At 38.2% G+C, this 22,989-nt stretch overlaps 3 protein-coding genes and 2 pseudogenes across 5 annotated transcripts; 4 read left to right on the forward strand and 1 right to left on the reverse strand.

Moving 5' to 3' along the window:
* Positions 1-8: 8 nt before the first annotated feature.
* Positions 9-1,878, reverse strand: LOC137736393 (NAD(P)H-quinone oxidoreductase subunit L, chloroplastic-like; annotated as a pseudogene). Its single transcript, XR_015955273.1, has 4 exons — positions 1,710-1,878; positions 683-743; positions 509-603; positions 9-265 (listed from the first exon to the last, which is right to left on the reverse strand). The product of XR_015955273.1 is annotated as an NAD(P)H-quinone oxidoreductase subunit L, chloroplastic-like (transcript).
* A 166-nt stretch (positions 1,879-2,044) lies between these two features.
* LOC137736394 (uncharacterized) lies at positions 2,045-6,150 on the forward strand (annotated as a pseudogene). The gene is made up of 9 exons (XR_015954781.1): positions 2,045-2,428; positions 2,611-2,967; positions 3,057-3,272; positions 3,529-4,169; positions 4,327-4,421; positions 4,515-4,570; positions 4,652-4,771; positions 5,008-5,197; positions 5,337-6,150. The product of XR_015954781.1 is annotated as an uncharacterized LOC137736394 (transcript).
* Positions 6,151-6,374: 224 nt separating this feature from the next.
* CRR3 (chlororespiratory reduction 3) lies at positions 6,375-7,691 on the forward strand. Its single transcript, XM_068475277.2, has 3 exons — positions 6,375-6,717; positions 6,909-7,051; positions 7,481-7,691. Exons 1-3 carry the CDS (start codon positions 6,452-6,454, stop codon positions 7,597-7,599), a joined length of 528 nt encoding a protein of 175 aa, XP_068331378.2. The 5' UTR covers positions 6,375-6,451; the 3' UTR covers positions 7,600-7,691.
* A 713-nt stretch (positions 7,692-8,404) lies between these two features.
* On the forward strand, positions 8,405-13,029 carry LOC137737000 (ENTH/ANTH/VHS superfamily protein). The gene is made up of 15 exons (XM_068476340.2): positions 8,405-8,812; positions 8,946-9,015; positions 9,115-9,212; positions 9,804-9,942; positions 10,137-10,264; positions 10,398-10,490; positions 10,655-10,705; positions 10,890-10,955; positions 11,032-11,097; positions 11,202-11,282; positions 11,370-11,450; positions 11,587-11,754; positions 11,876-11,957; positions 12,059-12,180; positions 12,426-13,029. Exons 1-15 carry the CDS (start codon positions 8,723-8,725, stop codon positions 12,774-12,776), a joined length of 1,686 nt encoding a protein of 561 aa, XP_068332441.2. The 5' UTR covers positions 8,405-8,722; the 3' UTR covers positions 12,777-13,029.
* A 5,303-nt stretch (positions 13,030-18,332) lies between these two features.
* Positions 18,333-22,462, forward strand: LOC137737357 (myosin-binding protein 2). Its single transcript, XM_068476809.2, has 4 exons — positions 18,333-19,865; positions 19,961-20,146; positions 20,233-21,592; positions 21,693-22,462. The coding sequence occupies exons 1-3, from the start codon at positions 18,677-18,679 to the stop codon at positions 21,579-21,581; spliced, it is 2,724 nt and encodes a 907-aa protein (XP_068332910.2). The 5' UTR covers positions 18,333-18,676; the 3' UTR covers positions 21,582-21,592; positions 21,693-22,462.
* The last annotated feature ends 527 nt before the right edge of the window (positions 22,463-22,989 follow it).

Genomic DNA, 22,989 nt, shown 5'->3' on the forward strand with positions numbered 1-22,989 from the left:
AAGTTCATATGTATCAAATCTGTCATTGGGGTATAACATTGTACATGTTCAGCTGCATCCGCCACGGCGTTCGGAAGTACGTATGTACTACAAGAAGCTTATAGAGGATCTGCATTTTCTACGAGTACTCTTCAGGTTCTGCAAATGGGTACTTTAGAAAGCCAGCTTTTATTTGGTCAGGATCGTCCGGCTCGACCAAGGATACTTCATGGATGGATCTCGTGGGAACTTCCTGAAGTTCAGAAATGGTGCCCAAAGTAGTACTCTGCACAATGGGAGAAGCATAATTGAATCACTGCTTTTTCTACTCTAAATCTTAACAGCGACAAGGGGATGATTTCCGTACGGTTCATTTTTCTTTCAGCACTTTGTTTTTCGACTCACTTTTGATTTCATTTCGAAGACGAGAAATAAGCAGAAGTGTGCGGAATCACTTCCCCAAATTTTTGTGGTTCGTTTAGGATGATCAAGAAGAAACCAAATGAAATGATTAAAAAAGGGCACTTACCAAGGGAAGAACAAGAAGACAAACATGAACTGAAAGTACATCTCTAGGAGATTTCTCTTGTACCACCTAATCCGAAGCCAGTTCATGATAATTGGCTGCAATCACACTAAAGTGCTTTTCTGAAAAGCTCCATGTCACAAAAGAAAGTACAAAGATAAGGTGACGTGTACTTACTGGCATGACAAGGAAGTACCTGAAGGCAACAACCCCTGACTGTATTACAGCAAGTTCACCTCTTCTTTGGACACCGTCTCAATGTCCATCCTAGTCTCTAGACCAGTCCAGAATAGGCTAAGTGAGGAACCGGCCTATCTAATGTTAGTATGAGTCCGTCAACAATGGTTGATTCTTTTTTTTTTGCAATTGATGCCTGGGATACACGCGCTCGTGGGTGCTTGTTCCAGACTTCAAAAAAAAAAAAAATGTCAAAATCTCACCGTGGACCATGCGTCCACTTTTGAGGTGTTGGATTTTAACATTTTTGAAATCTAACGGTCCAAATTAATTAACTTAATAAAAAAATTATAAAAAATGTTTAAAAATACAGAAAAAAATTAAACGATTATATATATATATATATATATAAATATATAAATACCTAACCATCTCCTACAAAAATTGTACTTTCGAAAAATGATACGTGACATGACAAGATTGGTTAAAAATTATATCTGAAATTCAAAATAAAATTATTTTTTAATACGAATTAATTAGACTTTGGACCAACTCATTTTTTAGGGGTAGAGATGCACTTGGTCAATTACTATTCAATGAAGTCAATTACTGTTGATTTGGGTGGATTAAATGGACTTTAGGCCAGCTCATTTTTTAGGGGTGGACTTGCTCTTAAAACCCATGTCAAATCTTCCTCGTAGTTTATACCAATGACAGCCAACGCAGGCTGCTCAATCTGCTAAGACAGTTCATGATTAGGCCTGTTTCGGAACACTCATCTAGAAAACACTTATACTCACACGCACTTACATTAAAAGTGCTTTTATTAGAAAAACATTGAAGTTTATATTAAAAATCCAAATGCTTCCCTATACAGTTGGGAATGCTTCTTCAAAAAGCGCTTCTATTAACGGAAATACTTTTTAAGTTTACAGGTTAAGCAAGATTAGAAGGAGAAGCAGAGATGATGAGTGGCTAAAGTTCGGATCTTTTTTAACGATCTGGATAATTTTTTTAGAATGGAAATTGGAGATTGAGAAAGAAAGCTTGTACCTTTTCAGGCTTGACATTGATGGTATGTCTGTGTTGGGAAGTGACTGGAAGAGAAGAAGAACGCCGGGAACGGCTGAGAGAAGGCAGCGCCGGGGGAATTTGGAAGCTGAATGAGCAGCTCATTTTAGAGCTCTCTTTCTTCTTTTTTCTGTTTTCTTATCCCTAAGGTTTGCGTTTCATGGCAGAAAATGCATGGCATTTCTTGACAATAAAGTTAAAATACATAATAAATAATAATTTATTATCAAACTTATAATTATACTTTTACCACTAGAAATGAATATAAAAAACAGAAAATAAATAAAAAAAACCCCAAAACTCCAGACAATCTTAAAGATTGAGTCTTGAATAGAACCCACAACTGGAAAAGCTTCTTCTGAACCCCAAAAGCTCACTGCAACTCTGCAACTTTCCAATTTCTGCCTCAATCAGGTAAAAATGTTGGCCTCGGCAGCCCAACTGCCGTTAACGGTGAAACCGCCTCATCTCCACCAGTCCTCACCCTGCATCTCAAACACCCACATGGAAGTCGTTGCAGCTAAACCCACCAGACCCAGAAACAGAAGGAAAGCACTCTTCTTCCATTCAACTTGTTCCCAATGCCTCAACCTCAAATCATTCTCTCCCCGCCAATTTCTTACAAGGGTCAGCGGTTGCGACGGCGGCGGTGCGGCTTATGCCACCCCCACAACAATATAAACCACCCACTGCAAGTTTTCAATTTCGTCCATTTATTATCAAGAACTAATCTTTTTAGTCTTTAATATGTTTCATTAAGATTCATCCCAGAAGATTATATTTCATAAGGATTAAAACCCACAAAATTATATTTCATGAGGATGAAATGTGAACTTTGATAATCCGATTCTCGCCACTTTTGATTTGTAGGACACAAAGAGATAAAGAGTAGTTCTTTGGGTGAGGGGTATGTCGGCTTGTTTATTCGGATGCTCGGGCTGGACAATGATTCCCTTGATAGAGAGCAGGCTATAGTGGCACTCTGGAAATACTCACTTGGAGGGAAGCAATATGTTGATGCCATTATGCAGTTTCCTGGCTGCATAAACCTGATTGTAAACTTGCTGAGGTCGGAATCCAGTTCTGCGTGTGAAGCTGCTGCTGGACTTTTAAGATCGATATCCCTTGTTAATTTGTATAGAGATGTGGTGGCACAGAGTGGAGCAAATGAAGAGATAACGGGTTTGCTAAATCGACCGTCTTTGAATCCTGAGGTATAGGATGGGTATCTCGCTCGTGGAATCGCTTTCCACATTTTTCTTGATGTAGAAAAGTGAGGTAGGTTGTTATAACATTTCTGCAGGTGAAGGAGCAAGCTATATGTACTTTGTGGAACTTGTCCGTCGATGAGAAGTTCAGAGAGAAAATTACAAACATTGATGTGTTGCCATTACTTGTTAAGTCCGTGGATGATGAGGACATAAAGGTGAAGGAAGCAGCTGGAGGGGTGTTGGCAAATTTGGCATTAAGTCACTTTAGTCACAGCATTATGGTTGAAGCAGGTGTTATACCAAAATTGGTGAGACTTCTTCTTCCATTTTTTGTCGGTAGTAGATTTAGCTTTCGAGTTGGATCGGATGGCTTTAGCTAAGTGTACTGGTTTTCATTTTCAATGGTTTTTGATACGTAGTAGTTGGTTTGAGATTATCTTGTATCCATCGCATGTGAAACAAAATATTAAGCATTTCAATCACTATATCATAGTTTCGAATCCCCCTGTTCTAATGTTTTTTGTTATGATACTTATAGATTAATTCACTTTATTATTAATGCAGGCAAAGCTCTTAAGAACTGAGATTGAAGGATCTAAGGTAATTAGAAAGGAGGCAAGAAATGCATTGTTAGAACTGTGTAAGGATGAGTACTTTGGAATTCTTATTGTGGAGGAAGGTCTGGTTCCCGTCCCCATCATTGGTTCAGCTTATAAGTCCTTCAGGCCGGGTTTGTATTCATGGCCTAGTTTACCAGGTGGTGTGGAGATTGAACAGACTTATAAAACTCCCTCCAGGTTTGGTGCCTCTGAATTACTCCTTGGGTTACATGATGACAAAAACGCAAATATAGAGGAAGCCAAGATGAATGAGATTGTTGGACGGACGCAGCAGCAGTTTCTTGCTCGTATGGGGGCCATTGAACTGGAAGATGATAAAAAACAATCTGAATTAACCACCGGTAAACAACTCACACTTTTGCCATGGACAGATGGTGTGGCTAGATTGGTTTTGATTATTGGACTTGAAGATGAGTCTGCAATAACAAGAGCTGCCGAGGCAATTGCTGATGCATCTATCAATGAACATGTAAGGATAGCATTCAGAGAAGCTGGGGCAGTTAAGCTTTTAGTACAGCTTCTACACGGTAAGAATGATGCTGTGGTACTGGCTGTAGCTCGTGCACTAGAGAGGTTGTCTGTAAGGTAAGTAATCTTTCACTGTTTTCAAGTCTCTTGTTTTGGGTGTTTTGAATAAAAGGCAAACCCCTTTGAAAATTAAATTGACAGGCGCAATTTATGAGGCAACAAATAACTTGGCCTCTCTACTTAGCTGACAAAGTTCTTGTTTTGCTTGATGCAGCAATGTTGTTTGCCATTTAATTGAAGCCGAAGGTGTTAGAGATCCTTTGACTGACCTTCTAAAGCGTCTGGAGGTCCCTGACATCTTGTTGGAAAAAGGTCATTCATCATGTTATTTTTTGCCAATCTCCAATTCTTACGGCAAGTGATTCCAGTTTAAGTTTATCACGTGAATGATTGTTGTAATGCAGGCCTTGGATATTCTTGCCCGGATCTCAGATCCTAGTAAAAAAATGAAGTCAAAGGTTGGTCAATTGTCTCTTGATAACATGTTTGAAACCTTATAGTTATCAATTACCTAACCAAGTATGTTGCTTTCTTTCCAGTTTTATGATGGACCAGTAAACGGATCAAAAAAAGGATTGGAGGCTGGAAGGGGTCCTTATGGTTCCATGGGAATAACTGGAGACACAGCTCATATGCCGATGTCAAAAACTAATACCAGGTTCATTACCCCCTCCTCCCTCCCTCCCTCCCTCCCTGTTCTTTTTCTCCATTATATCACACGTTAAAGGCGAAATTTATGTACTATAGTGTAGCTTCACATACTTTTCCATGTTAAAGCAAAAGAACAAAAAAGGGCAGAACGCAAATGTTTAAGCTTCACTGTGTTGAGTGCATAATTTTCTGGTCCTTTTTGAAAAAACAAAAAAAAAAAGACTGAGTAAAGTTCTGTCAGTATGAAAATGTGCTCGACTCTGGGGTTATTGCTCGCCTTGTTGAGACATTAAAGACACCAATCCCAAGTTTGCAAACAAAAGCTGCTTCAATCCTTGAGTTCTATACAGTTATTGACCCAAGTATGGACACCATCGTTTCAGTGAATATTGAATCTGGTTTGGATATTGTTTTCCAACAAAAGATTCGTGAAGGTATTGGAAATTATTTTCCTTCTAGTAAAACTGTAAAATATATGAATACGCTGGTTTCGCTTTCGCTTTGAAGGTAAGTAATAACAGTGCTTGTTCACAGATTTGATATTTTATTAACTTCTGTATGTGGTATTTTCAGACACGGAATCAGAAGTATATAATCAGCAGCCAGAAAAATATGCCTTTGAAGTTGAAGAAGCTGGTCTTGCTATATCAGCAGCATCCCGGTTATTTACAAAACTGCTCGACTCTAAGAAGTTCTGCCAAAAAATAGATTCTACACATTTCACCAAATTTCTCTGTGATATCCTGTAGTCTAATATCCCCCTTCACAACAAAGATTGGGTTGCTGCTTGTTTGGTGAAACTTGGTTCTCTTTCTGGTCCCAGACTAGAATTCGAGGACCCAATCAACATGGAAGTAACTCTCCACGAGACCATTCCGAGACTCATGGAGCAGTTAAAAACCTCGTTCGTTCTAGAAGAAAAGGAAGCTGCGGTTGTAGAACTCAACAAAATAATCTTTGAAGGGGTGGTTGATTGCACTCGAGCCATTGCTTCCAAAGGTGGTATATTTCTGTTGGTCGAACTGATTGAAGAAGGGAGTGAGAGGGCCATTGAAGCAAGCTTGGCGATTCTGTATAATCTGAGCATGGACAGTGAGAATCATTCGGCAATTGTAGTTGCTGGAGCAGTTCCCGTTTTGAGGAGAATTGTCCTATCACAAAGACCACAGTGGAACGGGGCACTTCATTTGCTGAGGACTCTTACCCACATAAGGAGATGGTGCCAAACCTTATGGTTATGAGATAATTTTTTCCATTTTTGCCAAACTTAAAGCTACGAATGTACCCTTATATTGAAGGGCGAGGTAACTCCCGTGGAGAACGTAATTTTGTACTGGGGCAGCTGATGCCGTTAGTATATGTACGGATTGTAATCAAGCTCCTTGCCCTTCTGTACAAGCACAGGAATGTAAAAAATTTGGTGGTTAAAAGTGAGATAAATTTTTGACGCCATTTTTCTTGTTTTTCACTACACTGTTTTGTTCTGTCCCGAGATGATCATGAGATGAAATTTCGTCGGTTTTTTAGGTCTGAAGACCCTTTCTTTTTGTAGAACTGTGGATTATTTTCTTGCTACATTATTTTAGTTTTCTGGAGATATTTATCAGTTGGACCCGGCCAACTGTTATAACTTATAACCGTCCAACAGCAGAATAGACAGTATTTGAGACGCTCCACCACCACCCACCATGTGTAGCTTATCCTCTTGCCTTTCCCTAACCAAAAACCTTGCCCATGCTTCTCTTTCCAGCGACAACAACGATTCACCGCGGCCACCACCGCTGCCATCTCTCCAAGCCAATACCACCAAACCTCCTCTGCCCAGCAGAAACAATACACCAACGATTCTAAGAAAGAAGCAGCAAAACCAGCTACAACGCAAGCCAAGGCAGCCTTCTGTCATTGAAATTGAACGAGCTATTGGCGGCGGAAGGTTCCGCGATGCAAACCCAAAGTATGTGACAGTTATACTACTGGTCTTGTTCATACATGTACTTCGCTGAATTTCTCGACTTGCTATCCACTTTTTTAGCTGCTTTTAAGGTTACAATGCTTTGTTTGTTTAACTTCCGCTGCGTTCTTCGAATTCCATTTTCTTGTCGATAGTTGATAAACCTGATACGGTTTGTGTGCTACAACATTCAGGGACTTGGAAGAACAGAAGAATGCGAAATTCGACATGTCTATGATGAACTTTCCTAGCAAGTTTGAAGGGCCGGTGGAGAAGAAGCTCCGCAAGACCGGAGAGTGGGTGACCGATAAAACTGAAAAGAGTTTCCGTCTAAATGGTAATATTCTGGCCATAACAAAATGAAGCATGTGAGTTACCAAATGCATTTATCTTTCAATTAGAGTGAACTATTTTACCTGCCGATATGACTAGTAAAGACGCAAAACCGAACACATTGACGTTCGAGGATTTATACAGCCGACCGCACTTAGTGGGACTAGGCTTGGTTGCTATTATTGTTACATAGAACTAGTAGAGCTTCTGTATCACTTGTCTCTTCATAACCACCTCATACCGCCTTTCTACATCTTTCGCCATCTGTCGTCCTGAATTCATGAATCCCTCCCGCCATCTATAAACTTCAGGTCCTGATTGATGCAATGCGATCATTTGTTGATTTGTGCATGATCTGCTGCTAACTGCAACCTTGTAAATCATCGATGAACTTATATGTTTTTGGTTTTTGTGTGTTTGCTTGCTTCTGCAGGCAAAAACGTTCTCAAGTTTGTGTTCTTCTGGTTACTACCAATCTGGAGTTTCTCACTCTTAGTGGCCGCTGGGGCCATCAAGCTCAACTCTCCACTTCTTGATGACCTCATCATGTAAACTTGTCACTTAAATTTTACTTCCATCACAATTCCTCCGGCTCTGTATTTTACAATGCGATATTCTAAACGGTTTCAATTTACAAAAAGAAATATTCGGATTTGGGTGCAAGCGGCAGGACACGCTCATACCTAGTACAGTTATTAACAGTTCTTCTTTTGACATAAAAAAAATCAGCTTGTTGGTGGGCGGACCTCCTAAGTATTTTCTTTTCAAATATTTATTTGTTTACTGGATAATTTTCTGTTCAACAGTCCTGAACTTCTGGATGCAGAATCTTTGGAAACAAAGCCCAAAAGTCTATTTTTTCAATAAATCTCTTTACACTGTTCTGCTTTCTTAAGGTCTTCATGTTAAAGATCTGTACGGACCAAATTTATATCAGTAATACAATTATATTAGTTTAGAATTAAATTTTTTTAAATATTTGACAACTTAATAAAGCAAAGCAGTTTAAAATGAAGAAAATTATCCTAATTGTGGGACTGAGGAGAAAAAAATAGTATAATCTTATGACTAATATGAATTTTACCCTCACATATTCTTAAAACCAAGAATTATTTGCGATATATGGTGGAATTAGGTAGTTCCGTGACCGTGTCCTACGAGACTAGGAGGTGGGTATGTTCCCTGCTTGTAATGGTGGTGAACGTGCGACACTAATCATATTATATGTGTGATATGACGCACACCAAAAGCAGGTCATAATTTCATAATTTCCAACCAATAAAAAATAATTAAATTCGAGCAAAAAAAAAAAAAGAAAAAAAAAGAAAAAGTGACTCGTCACCTCAGGAAAAAAATGAAATAAAAAGGAAAGAATAAAAACGGAAAATCGAATTCACAACGACACCGTTGCATTGTTTCTGCTTTGCAGCCTGTCGTTCTTGAGTTCTTCTCTTTCTTTTCTCATCGCATAATTTCTTCAAAGTCCTTCGCTTTCCTCTCTCTTCCTCCAACCCATCGGAGCCACAGAGAGAGAAGAGAGAGAAACAAGGTCTGCAAGCCAGGTCACCGTGTCTTATTCTAGAGACAGAAAGTGGTAGTGAGAGTGAGAGAGAGAGAGAGCGATCTGAGCGGTGGAGGAATTGGCGTGGTGCAGTAGAAGAAGAAGCAGAGAGAAATGGGGACGCTTCAGACGTGGAGGAAAGCCTACGGTGCTCTCAAAGACTCCACCAAAGTCGGCCTTGCCCACGTCAACAGCGATTACGCGGTGCCAATTCCTTTCCTTTTCTTTAATCTCCGTTGATTTAATTAATTAGAAGCAAAAACATAAAGATTAGATTTTGGTAATCCGGAGGAATTGGATTTTGATTTTTGGATTTGGGTTTGTTTTCTAAGAATAGGATTTGGATGTTGCGATAGTCAAAGCCACCAACCACGTCGAGTGCCCGCCCAAAGAGAGACACCTCAGAAGTCAGTTTCTAATTTTTCAGATCCGTTGTTCTATCAAATGGGTGGTTGGATTTTGATCCAAAGATGTGATTTTTACATTTGGGGTTTTGTTGGATGCAGAGATTCTGATTGCCACATCGTCAATTCGACCGCGGGCGGATGTTGCTTATTGCATTCATGCTCTTTCAAGAAGATTAAGCAAGACCCATAATTGGACGGTATGCCGTGCTTCCCCATTCAATTGCAAAATTTGCAATGCCATACATTTTAATTTCGATTTTGTATTGGATGGTTTTGGACTTAATATGTATCTATTTCCTTTGAATTTCAAGTGGGGTTTACTTAATATTGTTGTTTATCATGCCTACTGAGTTTGCTTGGAAATATAGTTGGCTGCTTTAATAAACCGCGTAAATGTGTCTAAGTTAATCACTCATAGTATTGTGGTGTTAGTCAATAACAGTACAGTGAAATACTGACATTAGGTTCCTACGTAAATGTTCTTCATTTTTTTATTTGTTCCACTAGATGCCTCTTTTTAATCTTTTTGTGCAAAGGATTTCTTTTGATGCCCAAACAAAGTAAGTTTATGTGCTTTTAACTATTTTGAAGTGAAATCAGTGATCTTCTACTGGTCTGGTTCAATTTTGTGTCAGTTTACGTTGTATGATGTAACACTTATTTGATTGTTTTCTTTTTGGCTGTATATGGCTCATTCTTATGGATTAATATGCGTATGTAATATGTATACATATGTTTTGATTTCTGTTAAACTTAGATTGTATTATTTTTGCGTTTGAGATTGGCAGGTAGCTTTAAAAACATTGATAGTTATCCATAGGACCTTGAGGGAGGGCGATCCTACTTTCAGAGAAGAACTTCTAAATTTCTCGCAGAGGGGAAGAATTCTCCAGCTTTCTAATTTCAAAGACGAATCCAGCCCCATTGGTGAATTTCAAATGCCTTAATCTCTTGAATTCTCTTGAATTTTCTCTTGTCTTTTGCATGTCAATTGTCATTACTAGCTATTAGTTGATTGAAATTATGACATTTATTTGAACGCAAAATTGAAGAAAAACAAACACATCTGTAACATAAAGATAAATAATATTCCCTTCTGTTTGCCTTTTCCTCTTCTGCAGCTTGGGATTGCTCTGCCTGGGTGCGTACTTATGCATTGTTTTTGGAGGAACGGCTCGAATGCTTTAGGGTTCTGAAGTATGACATTGAAGCTGAACGTCTTCCAAGGCCTGCCGAGGGCCAAGAGAAGGTACTGTACCAAATCTTCATGGTTCATTACTAGTTAGGATTTGGTGATAAAGATGCTTTCTTTTGCCTCAAACATAAGTCATTATTTTATGAGGATTCACAATCTTTTCTTTCCTGTGTTTAACTACTAACAGGGATATAGTAGAACCCGAGAACTGGATAGTGAAGAACTGCTGGAGCAGTTGCCTGCCTTACAGCAGCTTCTGTATCGTCTTATTGGTTGCCGGGTAACATATTTGGAACTTGTGGTTTATCTGTTGCACTCAAACATGTGTATAAATATTCATTTCGTGATACATTATTATATCTCTGTAAAGTTATATATAGAGAGAATATTACAACCTTTTTATACATTTGTGCAAAATGATTGATTTTGCTTCTAAATTTGCAGCCAGAAGGAGCAGCTTCCATCAATTACGTTATACAGTATGCTCTGGCCCTGGTATGTCCCACATCTTCATTTTAGTTTTGTTTTCTCTCACATATGACAATGTTATTTAAATTATAAATGGAGTATCAAGTGCTGAAAGCAAGCTTTAATCCTTATACTATTAAAGTCAGTTTAACAAATAACAGATAAAGGCTATTTTTATTTCATATCTGACCTTTTGAGTCCCTACTTTCAGGTATTGAAAGAGAGCTTTAAAATTTATTGTTCCATTAATGATGGAATCATAAATCTTGTTGATAAGGTAAATATATTATATCATTCAAGCTAATACTTTGTTACCAATGGCTATATGTTTCTCAAATCCGTTTTTGCTGCAGTTTTTTGAGATGCCAAGACATGAAGCAGTTAAAGCCCTGGATGTTTATAAACGAGCTGGTCAGCAGGTAGACATCCGCAATCATCTTGGGTTCTCATGAGTTTTTGCTATAGCATCAGTTATTAGTTTAAGTTTGCTGCTCTGCTAAAGATATCTTGGTATTTGCTGCAGGCTGCAGGTCTTTCTGATTTTTATGATGTTTGCAAAGGATTGGAACTTGCTAGGAATTTCCAGTTTCCAGTCTTGAGAGAGGTCTTATAGGTTTCCAGCGCATTTATTTATATTCCTTTCTTGCCGTTTTCTCAGCTTATGCTAAGTACTTTATTTTAACCTTTTCAGCCTCCGCAATCCTTCCTCATAACGATGGAAGAGTATATAAAAGAGGCACCGCGGGCTGTAACTGTTCCAAGTGAGACATTGGTTGGTACTTATTCTTGTTCTTTTTTTGTTATGGAATTTTAAGCGTTTTGAGTTTTGATCAGTTAGGTTCTTTACCAATGGAATTTTATTTTGTAAAAACAATTATAGATAATTTATATCTGCTCATTGTGAACAGCTTTTGACATATAGACCAGAAGAACCCTCAGAAGACGCAAAGTTATCTGGTGATGAATCTGAGCCACCAGCTTTAGACATTGTGCCTGTGTCTAATGTTGAGACGGAAGCTCCTCTGCCACCTCCACCGCCACCTCCTCAAAGTAGCATGGCCACTGGAGATTTACTGGTAGATTACGAGTTCTGCTTTCTATGAATTTTCACTGTTTTTGTTTATTTTATTCTACACATTCTCTGTGTCACTGATTTCCATTTTTTTCACCCCAACCAATCTCTTTCTGTGGATTCAGGGATTGGATTATAGCGCAGCTGATGTATCTGCGATTGAGGACAGAAATGCTTTAGCTCTAGCTATAATTACATCTGAAGCCGGTACCATTTTGTTATATTATATTATTTGTTTATTTATTATTTGGCATTTTCTGACTTCCATAGTTCCATGACTCTTAAATCCCTCCTGCTTTTATTTGCAGATGCAGCTCCAACATTCAATTCTGGTGCAGCCCAAGCAAATGGTTTTGATCCTACTGGATGGGAACTTGCCCTGGTCTCCACTCCAAGTACCGACATTTCAGCACCCAATGAGAGGCAATTGGTAGGCCCATCCCTTGCTTTCAAAATTTATAGTTTTTATCGTTTACTATTCCTGTTGTCGATGACCATTTTACTAATAAGTACACGTCCCCAACAGTATGAAGTAATGATTTTTCTCACTATATTTGATTTGCTTCCATAATATGCAAAGATATTACTGGGCTTCGGTTTATACATCACCTTGTAGGATTTTTGTCCTGATAGTGGCTTGCAATTTGATTGATACATGTTTTTGGTTCTTGTCAGGCTGGTGGGTTAGACTCACTTACTCTGAACAGCTTATACGATGAAGGAGCGTATAGGGCGTCTCAGCAGCCTGTCTATGGAGCTCCAGCCCCGAATCCATTTGAGGTCCAAGACCCATTTGCTTTTTCAAACAATGTTGCTCCCCCACCCGCAGTTCAAATCACATCAATGGCCCAGCAGCAGTCCAACCCCTTTGGTCCTTTCCAACCTACCTACCACCAGCCACAGCCGAATGTGATGATGGGTGCAACAAATCCTTTCGGGGATACTACTGGGTTTGGGACATTTCCTCCAAGTGCTGCGCCTCATCCGCAATCTAGCAATCCATTTGGAAGCACTGGCCTTCTGTGAGGACACATGGTTTGATCATCTGAAACAGTGTTAATCCGCGCAACGCAGTGAAGTTGGTTTTGGTGTATTTGGTGAGCATGGCACATATGGGTTTTTGGTTTTGGTTTTTGGGAATGAACGGTGTTCGGCATGAACATAAACAGCGTAAAAGTCCGGCGAGCGAATAGTGAAGAATGTAATAATTAGTTGACACATTTTAGAAATTGATGTAATTTTGTTTAAATCAAAAGAAAAAGGTTACTGTATTTTTGGAGCTCTCTTTTTCTCATGTGTCTCTATTATTTTTAATCTTTAGTTTTTGTAACGATTACACACTCTCACAAAGGAACGGGTTCCATTATATATGAGACTTTGTACAATCTGGCCGTAAGTAGATACAACTTACGAGTAACGGGTTCCATTATACATGAGACTCTGCAATCCGGCTGTAAGTTGATACAACTTAAAATGTATGGAGTCTCACTCTTTACGAGGATGTGTTATCTTTTGCAACCGGTGACATCACATGATAATTATTTAACAGACATATATTGTATTATTTGAATACACGACAATCATCTATGTCATCGGTGATGTCATTTGGACAATATATTAGTTTCAAAAAAGTTATTCTCGATTACGACTAACGAGTGGTTAGTCAAGCTGCTTATTGAATATTCTCCGACCAGGTTGTCCTACTTAATATTCTTTGTTGCTCGAGATTTGTAAATCATGTATTATCTTATTTATAAGAGGGAAAGAGATCCTCTTCATATCTCTTCCACCAAATCCATCCAATCAATCAATCTGGACCCTTGAAATTTGATCAAACGACTACAAATAGGGGATCCCTTTAAAAGTTATAATAACTTTAACCGTTAAATGAAATTTCAAGGATCCAAATTAGATGATTTGATGGATTTAGTTGAAGGAATCCAGAGATGATCTCTTTCCTTATAAGAGAGATAAGTAGAGTAGAGGCTGCTGGTAAATTGTATAATTATTATTAATTGGTGACCTTTTGACTTTTTTATTTTGGTTGGATACCTAATAATGTCCCCGTTATAATCCTTTGAAATTTATTTTCCTTTATTCACAATTTTAGCAAATTCATGGTCGGTCGGAGTTGCATTTGATGCGGACTAATGATTTTGCCAATAAGGTCGTAAGTTAAATTGATTTCTGCTTAATTTTGGTTAGGTGCCGCCATATTTTCTGGAATTGGATCCCGGGTTCACTCTGTGTGGATCCTAAATAACCCTACATCTTAGTTATTCATTGTGTATCGTGCTATCATAAATCATTTGACTTTTTTTTATTTAAAATTAAAAATAAATAATATCTGACGAAAACTGGTCACACGATGAACAGTTAGGGTGTGGGGATAGGATCCCCACAAATGGTTCCGGAGAGGATCCTCTTCCATATTTTCTTTTGGGAATTGTTATTGACACTCCAAAATTCTCATTCTACACTCCAAACTTTCTATATTTACAAAGAAAAATGCACTTGTGAGGAGTTCAGAATTAGATTTTTGGAATGTCAATAACACTTCCTTTTCTTTTTTGGCCAATGAATGTGATTAGTCTAAAAATTAATAATATTCTTTTGAGAGTTTCAATCTCACATCGAATAAAGAATGGACTTTGCATGGGTTTAGAAGTAATTGGGATACTTCATATATTGCTTTTATTGTGGAATCTCAATTTTCTTCTTGGTATCAAAGAGAGTTGTCTCATGTGTGAAGTGTAATGGATATATACGTGTTCCACGTCACCCGATTTGTGTTGTCCGCGTGTCCACGTGCTAGGCTTGAAAATTTGTCCACGTGTAAGAGTGTTGAGAGTATGAATCTCACATCAGAGAAAGAAAGGGACCTTGTAGTGCTTATAAGTAATTCGGTTACTCATCATATTGTCAATTGAATTTATTGTGGAACCTCAACCTCTTTTTTTTTTTTTTTTTTTTAGGAAATAAAAAATCAGTAACGTTATATATCCTGCAATATGCATGCGTGAAAGAAATGTAAACATATTACCAAAACCGCTTCATCTTTGCTTTCGGTTCAAGTAGTCAAAGAAAGATATCTGAATTTGGGCAGGCAGGCTCACCGTCTACGAATAAGTCGTGCGCCCTGCGCATGAAATTTGAAACTTGACCAAGTGCATTCACATATCTTATAGTTCACGACAACAATTAAACTTCTAACGACTTTCGGTTCAGGCAAATTTTTAACGATAATCCTTATTATCGCATTGTGAAAGCAGATGACAGATAACGTCATATTACTTTACCAACCGGTTAATACTTTAACCGTATAATATGGTTATCATATGAAGTACATATATACATGCGTTTTAAATCTTGGAGTTGTAAATCAAGCGGTAGCAGATAGGAGCCTAAAAATGAAAGGGTTTCCAGAATATTATTATTATTATTATTATGCATTATGTGTTCGTGGGTTGAGCGTGGGAGCTTGTGGGGAATTTTATTAAAAGCCAAAGAAATGGAAGCAGAAAGTTAAAGGAGGAGAGGGTGAAAGAGCAGATCGGCATAGCAGGCAGGCAGGCAACAAAAGCAAAAGAAGAAGGGGCCATGCTTATACTGTCCCACATTTTCAAACACTCTCAAACCACCATCATTACCATCACAAACCCTAAATTCCTGTCGATTCCCTCTCTCTCTCTCTCATTTGCTTTCTTAAGTGCTGTTAATCATAGGATTCTCAGCCTTGTAAGCAAAAAGCCTAAAACTCGTACGAGAATTAACCTTTGGTTGCCAAAAGAAAGAACCAAAAGAATATCACAGATGTCTCGAATGTTGCTAATTATTCTTTCGATCTTTCAAATTAGAGATCGATGCTTAACCGTGATCTGAAACACTACAATTGACAAACATGCATGCACGTACGGTAATAACAAGGGAAATTAAATAGATCTGGAAAATAAAGTTTGAAAATTGAACAGCAAATCGCATAAGCAGGTCACAGTTTTTTTTTATTATGTTTTGCTAGCTAAAAGAAGTGTGAACATAATTAGACATGCATGATAATTCATCATTTACCACCCGTGTTGTAAAAAAAACCACATGCATGCATATATAGTCAAATTCTACCCCATGGTACCGTAGGAAAATATTATATATAGTTAGTTTTGGGGGCGATATGATGGCATGTATACATCTTTGTCAACAGTCCACATTTGATGATAATTTTCCTTCACTAAATGCAAAGTTGATCGCTTTCGAGTCTAGATCTAGCAGCTGAGAGGGTCCATCATCGCCAATTACAAATTACAAATGTTAATCAATCCACACAAAAAAAACGAAAAAACAAAGCAATGAGAGATTTTTCAATGTGAATAAAATACTACAAGTATACCAAGTGTAATAATATAATTAGTTGGAAACTAAAAGAAAAAAACCAATCAATTATATGACACTTGGTGTGTCGGACCATATTTCCGGCACATTGGAAAATTGTTTGGCTATGCGAATTCTGGCACCAGTCCTTTGGAGTCTACAATAATTAAAATTAGGGTTCAAGAATTATCATTTGGAATGCCCAATCGGCAGTATATTGGGCATAGGGTCCCTTGTATAAATGATTAATTCAAAAAATTAAGCAAAATACTTGGTGAAAATTATATGATTAGTGATATCTTTATAGCCACGCAAGTTATGTACATGATGCCCGCAGGACCCTCATATAATCTATATTTCAAAATATATACATGGATGCGGATGCTACCTAATTTTTCTAAGTCGTCATTTTTGAAATGTTCGATTTCAGAATTAGTTAGGAGTTCTGGTGCATATATAATATATATTTTGGTATTCTTTTTTTCTAAACAATGTTCTAATTAAGGTGGATGCAGTCATGAAATTTGAATTCATCATCTTTATTTAGTTTTGTGGGATAATTAGATTAATATTGTCCCTTTGGTCAAAAAAATAAAAGACAGTAATAAAGGAAAAGTGACACTCGTGATCAACTTTTGAAACAATATAAACAAATATATAATACATATATCACACTGAAGAATTTATATATTTGACAAATTTAAAATATATAATCATGTTATCGTATCGATTATTTGATGCCCTTCTCCTCCTCTTGTATTCAGGCTTGCGACGGGGCTTGGAACCCATAGATCAATATTGATTGGAAGAACCTAGGCTTCCAACATGTCACATACGCTTAAAGGATTATTTGAAGTTTACAGCTGCATGCATTCTATTTGTTTCTCTCATATCTGTTGGAACGTATAAAGACTATTCAGAAAGAAAGAAACCCTAATCTAGCTAGAAAGTCGGGTTTCATACATAGCTAGAAGTTCATCCATATATATAAAAGAAATGTTTCATTATGAGAATGTTATTTGTTATCAAAATCATTTATTGGTTTAACACGTATGAATGACTAAACATATCTAAATTGGACGATTTTTTTTTTGCATATATGATCGTTAGATGATGATAAAGAGAATGAGATATGATCTTTAAATATTGATAAAGAGAATGAACAGTTGAGATTATGATGTTCAAGCAATAAAAGTTCGTTAATCATAAGTGAGGGGGACAAGTAAGTTCCTCCATGGAGGACACAAGCATTATCTGTTAATAAATTACATGGAAGGGATTCTACACACTCACATTTTTTTCACTCTAAGCTCTTTTTTTTTTTTTTTTTTGCTTTTACCACTCGAATCAAATAAATCAAAGGCAAGGTTGACAAAAGAAATAACTGGAAAAGAATGCAGACAGAAAAAACGAGATCGTAGAAAATTAGAAATCACCACCCTATATTCCAGGTACGTAAAAGATGAAGAAGAGTTTTATAAGAAAAAGCTTTCATGGGAGATGAGAGCTAGATTATGGAAGTGGAGCATCTGGATGGATCATATAAACTGAGACCCACACTTTACTGTGAGAGTGGTCCACCTACTCAATGGTGTGGTTGATGGGCCACCCCAATTCTGTTGCTCAATTTTAAAAAAATTGGCGTGGGAGCTGTCAAGGCCGCCTAAGATTCCTACTTGTATTCATACATAGTTATATCTCCTATTCCCTACCATAGTCCAGTTTCACTACAAAACCCCCAATTAATTATCATATAAAAATGAAATTATAAAAGAATTTGTGTGCAAGCAAGGGCAGATTCACCTTGGGGTTAAGTGGGTCAGCTGATGCAAATTCAGAAATCTTTCATAGAAAAGTTGCAGTGCCTTTTGAAAATATGAGATGCTCTTACAACTATCATTTAACTGCTTGATAATTGCCTTCATGGACATTGGATTGGGTAGTTGCCAGCCTCATACCTTTGTATGCATTGCTATGGGCATCTGTTTATAGGCTCACCAGGCATACGCTAACATTTGTCGGCATGTTTGCGCAAAGAATCTGTTGGCATATGTCGATAGGTACCAAGACTCGATGAAATGCTAATTTGCATGTTATTCCGTCTAACCAATTTTACACGCTGCGCACGCTTTTCTTACTAACCTCTAAAATAATATTTTCTAAATCTACCACTTCGTGCGAACAAGACATAGTATTATGATTAATTCAATTCATTTCACATCTGCAAATAAAATGACGAATAAAGAATACTTGGCATATTTTAATATAAAGTAGAAACTATGTTCCACTTCCACAGCAACGGTTACTCAATTCTTTTTTTTTTTTTTTTTTTAAAAATCATCACAGATGATACTTGAAAACATTCTTTAATTTTCCTCGACTCAATCACATATTTCTTTCTTTTCTCTGCTCAGTGTCTTGTTTTGTTGTCCAAATTCCACTCCAAACCGCCTTCTCTTACTTCTATTTTTCTCTGAATCTTTCCCTCTCCCCATCCATTTTTCTTTCATCTTCTAATCTGCAACTCTCTCTCTGTATATACCAGAAACAGAGCACCATCAATGGCTGCCAACAAGTTTGCAACCATGCTGCACAGAAACACCAACAAGATCACTCTCGTTCTAGCCTATGCTCTCCTCGAATGGACTCTGATCATCCTCCTCCTTCTCAATTCCCTCTTTTCTTACCTAATCATAAAGTTCTCCGATTACTTTGGCCTCAGAAGACCCTGCCTCTGGTGTTCTAGGCTCGAACATATCTTCGAGCCCAGAAACACCAAAAGTTCTTATAGAGATCTCGTCTGCGAATCTCATGCCAATGAGATATCCCATCTGGGTTATTGTTCAAATCACCAGAAACTTGTAGAATTGCAAGATATGTGCGAGGACTGCTCATCGAAGCCGGATTGCGAAGAATGGTCAAAGAAGTTTGCTTTTTTTCCATGGATGAAGCAAATTGGGATGATTCGGGATAGCGATGAAAAAGTCACTGAGAATGGAGAGGAGAAGTTGAACTGTTCTTGCTGCGGTTTGAGTTTGAACAAGTTTTACCCTTCTTGTATTGTGATTAAACCTTCTTGGGAGGTTTTGGATTATACTCAGAAACAAAATTTGAGTTTGGAAACAGGGGATGATCGTCAGACGGAAGAAGGTGATCGGTCGGATCGAAGCGGATCGGATTTTGTGATCGGAGACGAAGAGGGAGTCGAAGAAAAGAAGGGAGAAAATAGGGGTTTTGAAGCAGAGGATCATTCTGCTGCTTGTTCTGTATGTGACTATGGCTGCAAGGAGACGGAGATTGTAGCCATTGGAGATGAAAAAGTGGTGAGAGACATAGAAGAAGAACAAGAACCCACAAAAGATATTGTATCTCCAAAAATTCGACCTCAGGATTTGGAGTTCTACATTGATCAAGACGATTGCCGGTTGGTTCTGGTTGATTTGATTGATTCTCCAGCCACCATTGAAAACCAGAGTCATCAGAAGTATAAGCAGGTGGAAGAAGACCAAGGAAATAGTAGCGGTTGTGAAGATGTTATACTGGATTTCGACATTGCGAAGCCGGTTGTGGAGAATTGGCGCAGTTCAGAAGAGTCTGTGGCATTGCTTTCGTTCGATGAGAGTAAGGAAGAGGGGAGTAAGGTTTCGGTTCTTGGTTTGAAGGATTCGGATGAGACTGGGAGCGCGAAGGAGGAAAATGAACAGGTTGGAGCTGTAGCAAATGGTGAAATTGTTTCAGATGTTCATCTAGGTAAGCATGTTTAATTTCATTCACTTATAATTTATAGACAATGTTTTGTTATTTTTGGATGACAAAATCTCAATTGTGGCATTCAATGCATGCAGCAATTGAGGATGAAGTCCTTCCTGGCAACGATGAGATTGAGGCGGAGGTCGCAATAGGGACAGAGATTCCTGATCAGGAACAGAATGACGAAGTTCAATCGGCTCAAGAACTTTTGAATTCGCATCCGTGTGAGCAGGAAGACCCTTCTACAAGTTCTGCCATTCAACATGTTTGTGATCGTCATGGTAAGCCTCGAATCCTGGCCTAAGCACGTTCGCAATCTCAAAATCTTACTTATGTCCGAAATTATTTTAATTTGTTACATTGTTAGGTTCTGAGCAACCAGAGGAAGAATTACTTGAATTCAAAACCTTGTCGGCTGAAACGAGTGAGAAAGAAAAAGAAAATCATTTCTCATATGAGGAAGATGATGTTCTTGACACACCTACTTCAATAGACAGTCTCCACCAGTTGCATAAAGGAATGCTACTATTTGAGAGACGAGAACTGGTAACAGAAGACTCATTGGATGGAAGTGTTATGAGTGACATTGAAGGCGGTGATGAAGTCGTGACAGTTGAGAAATTAAAGACGGCGTTGAAAACTGAACGGAAGGCTTTGAACGAATTATATGTGGAACTTGAAGAAGAGAGGAGTGCTTCTGCAGTGGCAGCCAGTCAGACAATGGCAATGATAAATAGGCTACAAGAAGAAAAGGCAGCAATGCAGATGGAAGCTTTGCAGTACCAGAGAATGATGGAAGAGCAGTCTGAGTACGACCAGGAAGCGATGCAGCTCTTGAACGAGCTTATGGTGAAGCGGGAAAGGGAAAAGCAAGAGCTTGAAAAGGAGCTGGAAGTATGTCGAAAGAAGCTGCAGGATTACGAGGCCAAAGAGAGAGCGATGATTTTGAGGAGACTGAAAGATGGAAGCGTGAAAAGTAGAACTTCATCCGGTGCTTGTAGCAATGCTGAGGATAGCGATGGACTATCTACTGATTTGAATAACGAATTGAAGGAAGAAGATTGCTTATATGGGAACGAAGAAAGTAGCAATCAAAACACCCCGGCAGATGCAGTTCTATATCTGGAGAAATCTTTGGCTGTCTTTGAGGAAGAGAAGTTGTCCATTCTAGACCAGCTCAAGGAGTTGGAAGAGAAGCTTTTGACCTTGAGCGAAGAAGAGGAAGAAGAATGTTGTGAGGATATAAACCAAATCGAGCATTTCTTTTCGGAGAATGGAAATGGTTACCATGAAAGTTCAGATGTCAGAAGTGAAGTAAATGGCAATGGCATTGCAAATGGCCATTCCAAAGAAATGAATGGAAATCATGATCAAGATAGAAAAATCAAGGGCTTGAAGGCAAAGAGACTTCTTCCACTGTTTGATGCCATCGAAACGGAATCAAGAGACTGGGAATTGAATGGAAACACAGAAGGGTACGATTCTTTTACATCACAAGAATCGGAGAGCAAGAAACTTGCTATCGAGGAGGAGGTTGATCATGTGTATGAGAGACTACAAGCACTTGAAGCAGATAGGGAGTTTCTGAAGCACTGCATTTCCTCCTTGAGGAAAGGAGATAAGGGATTACTTCTTCTCCAAGAAATTTTGGAACATCTTCGCGATCTGCGAAGTGTAGAACTCCGTCTGAGGACCACGGCTGACAGCATTCTATAAAGAGTTCATAGGTAAAATGACAAGCCTTTTAGCTCCAAAGTGTGAAAGTTCTTACTACATTACAATTGCATTCGTTTTTAATTCATAATTTGTCCGCTTTTGCAAGTGCAGATTTTGCTGCATTCGGGTTAAAACAGCTGCGAATATAAGCGGAACACAAATACAATTCTGCAGTTTGAACAATTTCAAGTGGGGGAATTTCCCTGGATGGAGAGGGAGGCTCTTCCTGGCCATCATGGTGGACTACAAGTTCCAAGTCTGCCAATTTGTTTTTCAGTTTTTTGGTGAAAGTAAGTCCAATTTTTTTGTGGGCAGCGCTTATATCAAAACACCTTTTGAAGGAAAAGGGGGATGAGAAGCGTATGCGTGTAGGAGAAAACTTCGTTATGAATGCATTACTAGAGCGGTTCTCACATGGAATGAACCCAAAATACACGGGGTCTCGTTCTTATGTGAGAGGTGCCCTACAGATGACGTGACCAAAGTGTCCCTACCAAGTTTTTCTGGTGTGTGTAGTGTAGGATAGTGAGGTGGAGAAGCCACCCTGTCAAACTGTACGTTGTGAGGAGAAAAGGCCTGGCTTGCAAAGCTGGCGATCGAGATCCAACAAAGATATTCCAGTGCCAGGTACATAGCATCATTAGTTTATTAGACAGACAGAATTAGGACACTCTTTTGCTAAGTTTTGTTTGGAGGAAAGGAAAAGAAAGTGTGGAGGGGATTTTCTAGTCCCCTTTATATTTTCTTTCTGTCTTTAATTTGCATCATTTGATCATATGGGATTTGTTTATTAATTGTTATTTGAGGGGTCAAAGTTGAGTTACTACTTGTATACCATATGTATCCATCTGTAAGTATATAAAAGTGAGTGTTTGTTTATACTTTGTTGGAGCTACCTTGTATTGTGTTTTTTGTTTTATAGTAGATGATTGTCTAGGCTGCAAGAGTAAGATTACGTATGACAGACGTTTCCACTAAACTCTTGTAGAGCGAAGAGGCTTATTGAGTGGAGGTTGCCTACAGTTGATAATTGTTTATGATGGATGTATGTAAATGATTATAAAATATAGGAAAGTGGCAAATTCATAACGTAACTATACTAGGTAGACCAGATGTACTCTTTCATGTACGATTAATTCGTTCTCTCTCGCAGTTTAAATTAGTTTACGATAAAACATCGTATGTAATTTAAAAATACGAAGAAACATCGCTTTCAATATTACAAGGACGTCTCTTTTGAGTATAAAACAACTGGTTGGTTGGAACATAGAAACCAATAAAACAAGATAATTGCTAAGGACAAAAGTCGGTGGTCTAATAACAGCTAATATTATTTTTGGACCGAGGGCCGAGGAATAACTAATGGGTGTTGAGAAAAAAAAATTCAATGTCTCGGGAACACAATTCT

Source organism: Pyrus communis, chromosome 13 (genome assembly GCF_041283825.1).
Source record: "Pyrus communis isolate YQ-2024b chromosome 13, ASM4128382v1, whole genome shotgun sequence".
NCBI classification, from domain to species: Eukaryota; Viridiplantae; Streptophyta; class Magnoliopsida; order Rosales; family Rosaceae; genus Pyrus; species Pyrus communis.

What these genes read in the sequence shown, in the direction of transcription:
- CRR3 (XM_068475277.2), top strand. Translation starts at nt 6,452, where the DNA reads ATGTGTAGCTTATCCTCTTGCCTTTCCCTAACCAAAAACCTTGCCCAT. An exon ending in TTCCGCGATGCAAACCCAAA is followed by an intron (nt 6,718 to 6,908) that starts GTATGTGACAGT and finishes TACAACATTCAG; the next exon opens with GGACTTGGAAGAACAGAAGA. An exon ending in AAAGAGTTTCCGTCTAAATG is followed by an intron (nt 7,052 to 7,480) that starts GTAATATTCTGG and finishes TTGCTTCTGCAG; the next exon opens with GCAAAAACGTTCTCAAGTTT.
- LOC137737000 (XM_068476340.2), top strand. Translation starts at nt 8,723, where the DNA reads ATGGGGACGCTTCAGACGTGGAGGAAAGCCTACGGTGCTCTCAAAGAC. An exon ending in ATCGTCTTATTGGTTGCCGG is followed by an intron (nt 10,491 to 10,654) that starts GTAACATATTTG and finishes CTAAATTTGCAG; the next exon opens with CCAGAAGGAGCAGCTTCCAT. An exon ending in TATAATTACATCTGAAGCCG is followed by an intron (nt 11,958 to 12,058) that starts GTACCATTTTGT and finishes TTTTATTTGCAG; the next exon opens with ATGCAGCTCCAACATTCAAT.
- LOC137737357 (XM_068476809.2), top strand. Translation starts at nt 18,677, where the DNA reads ATGGCTGCCAACAAGTTTGCAACCATGCTGCACAGAAACACCAACAAG. An exon ending in TGTTTCAGATGTTCATCTAG is followed by an intron (nt 19,866 to 19,960) that starts GTAAGCATGTTT and finishes CAATGCATGCAG; the next exon opens with CAATTGAGGATGAAGTCCTT. An exon ending in ACATGTTTGTGATCGTCATG is followed by an intron (nt 20,147 to 20,232) that starts GTAAGCCTCGAA and finishes TTACATTGTTAG; the next exon opens with GTTCTGAGCAACCAGAGGAA.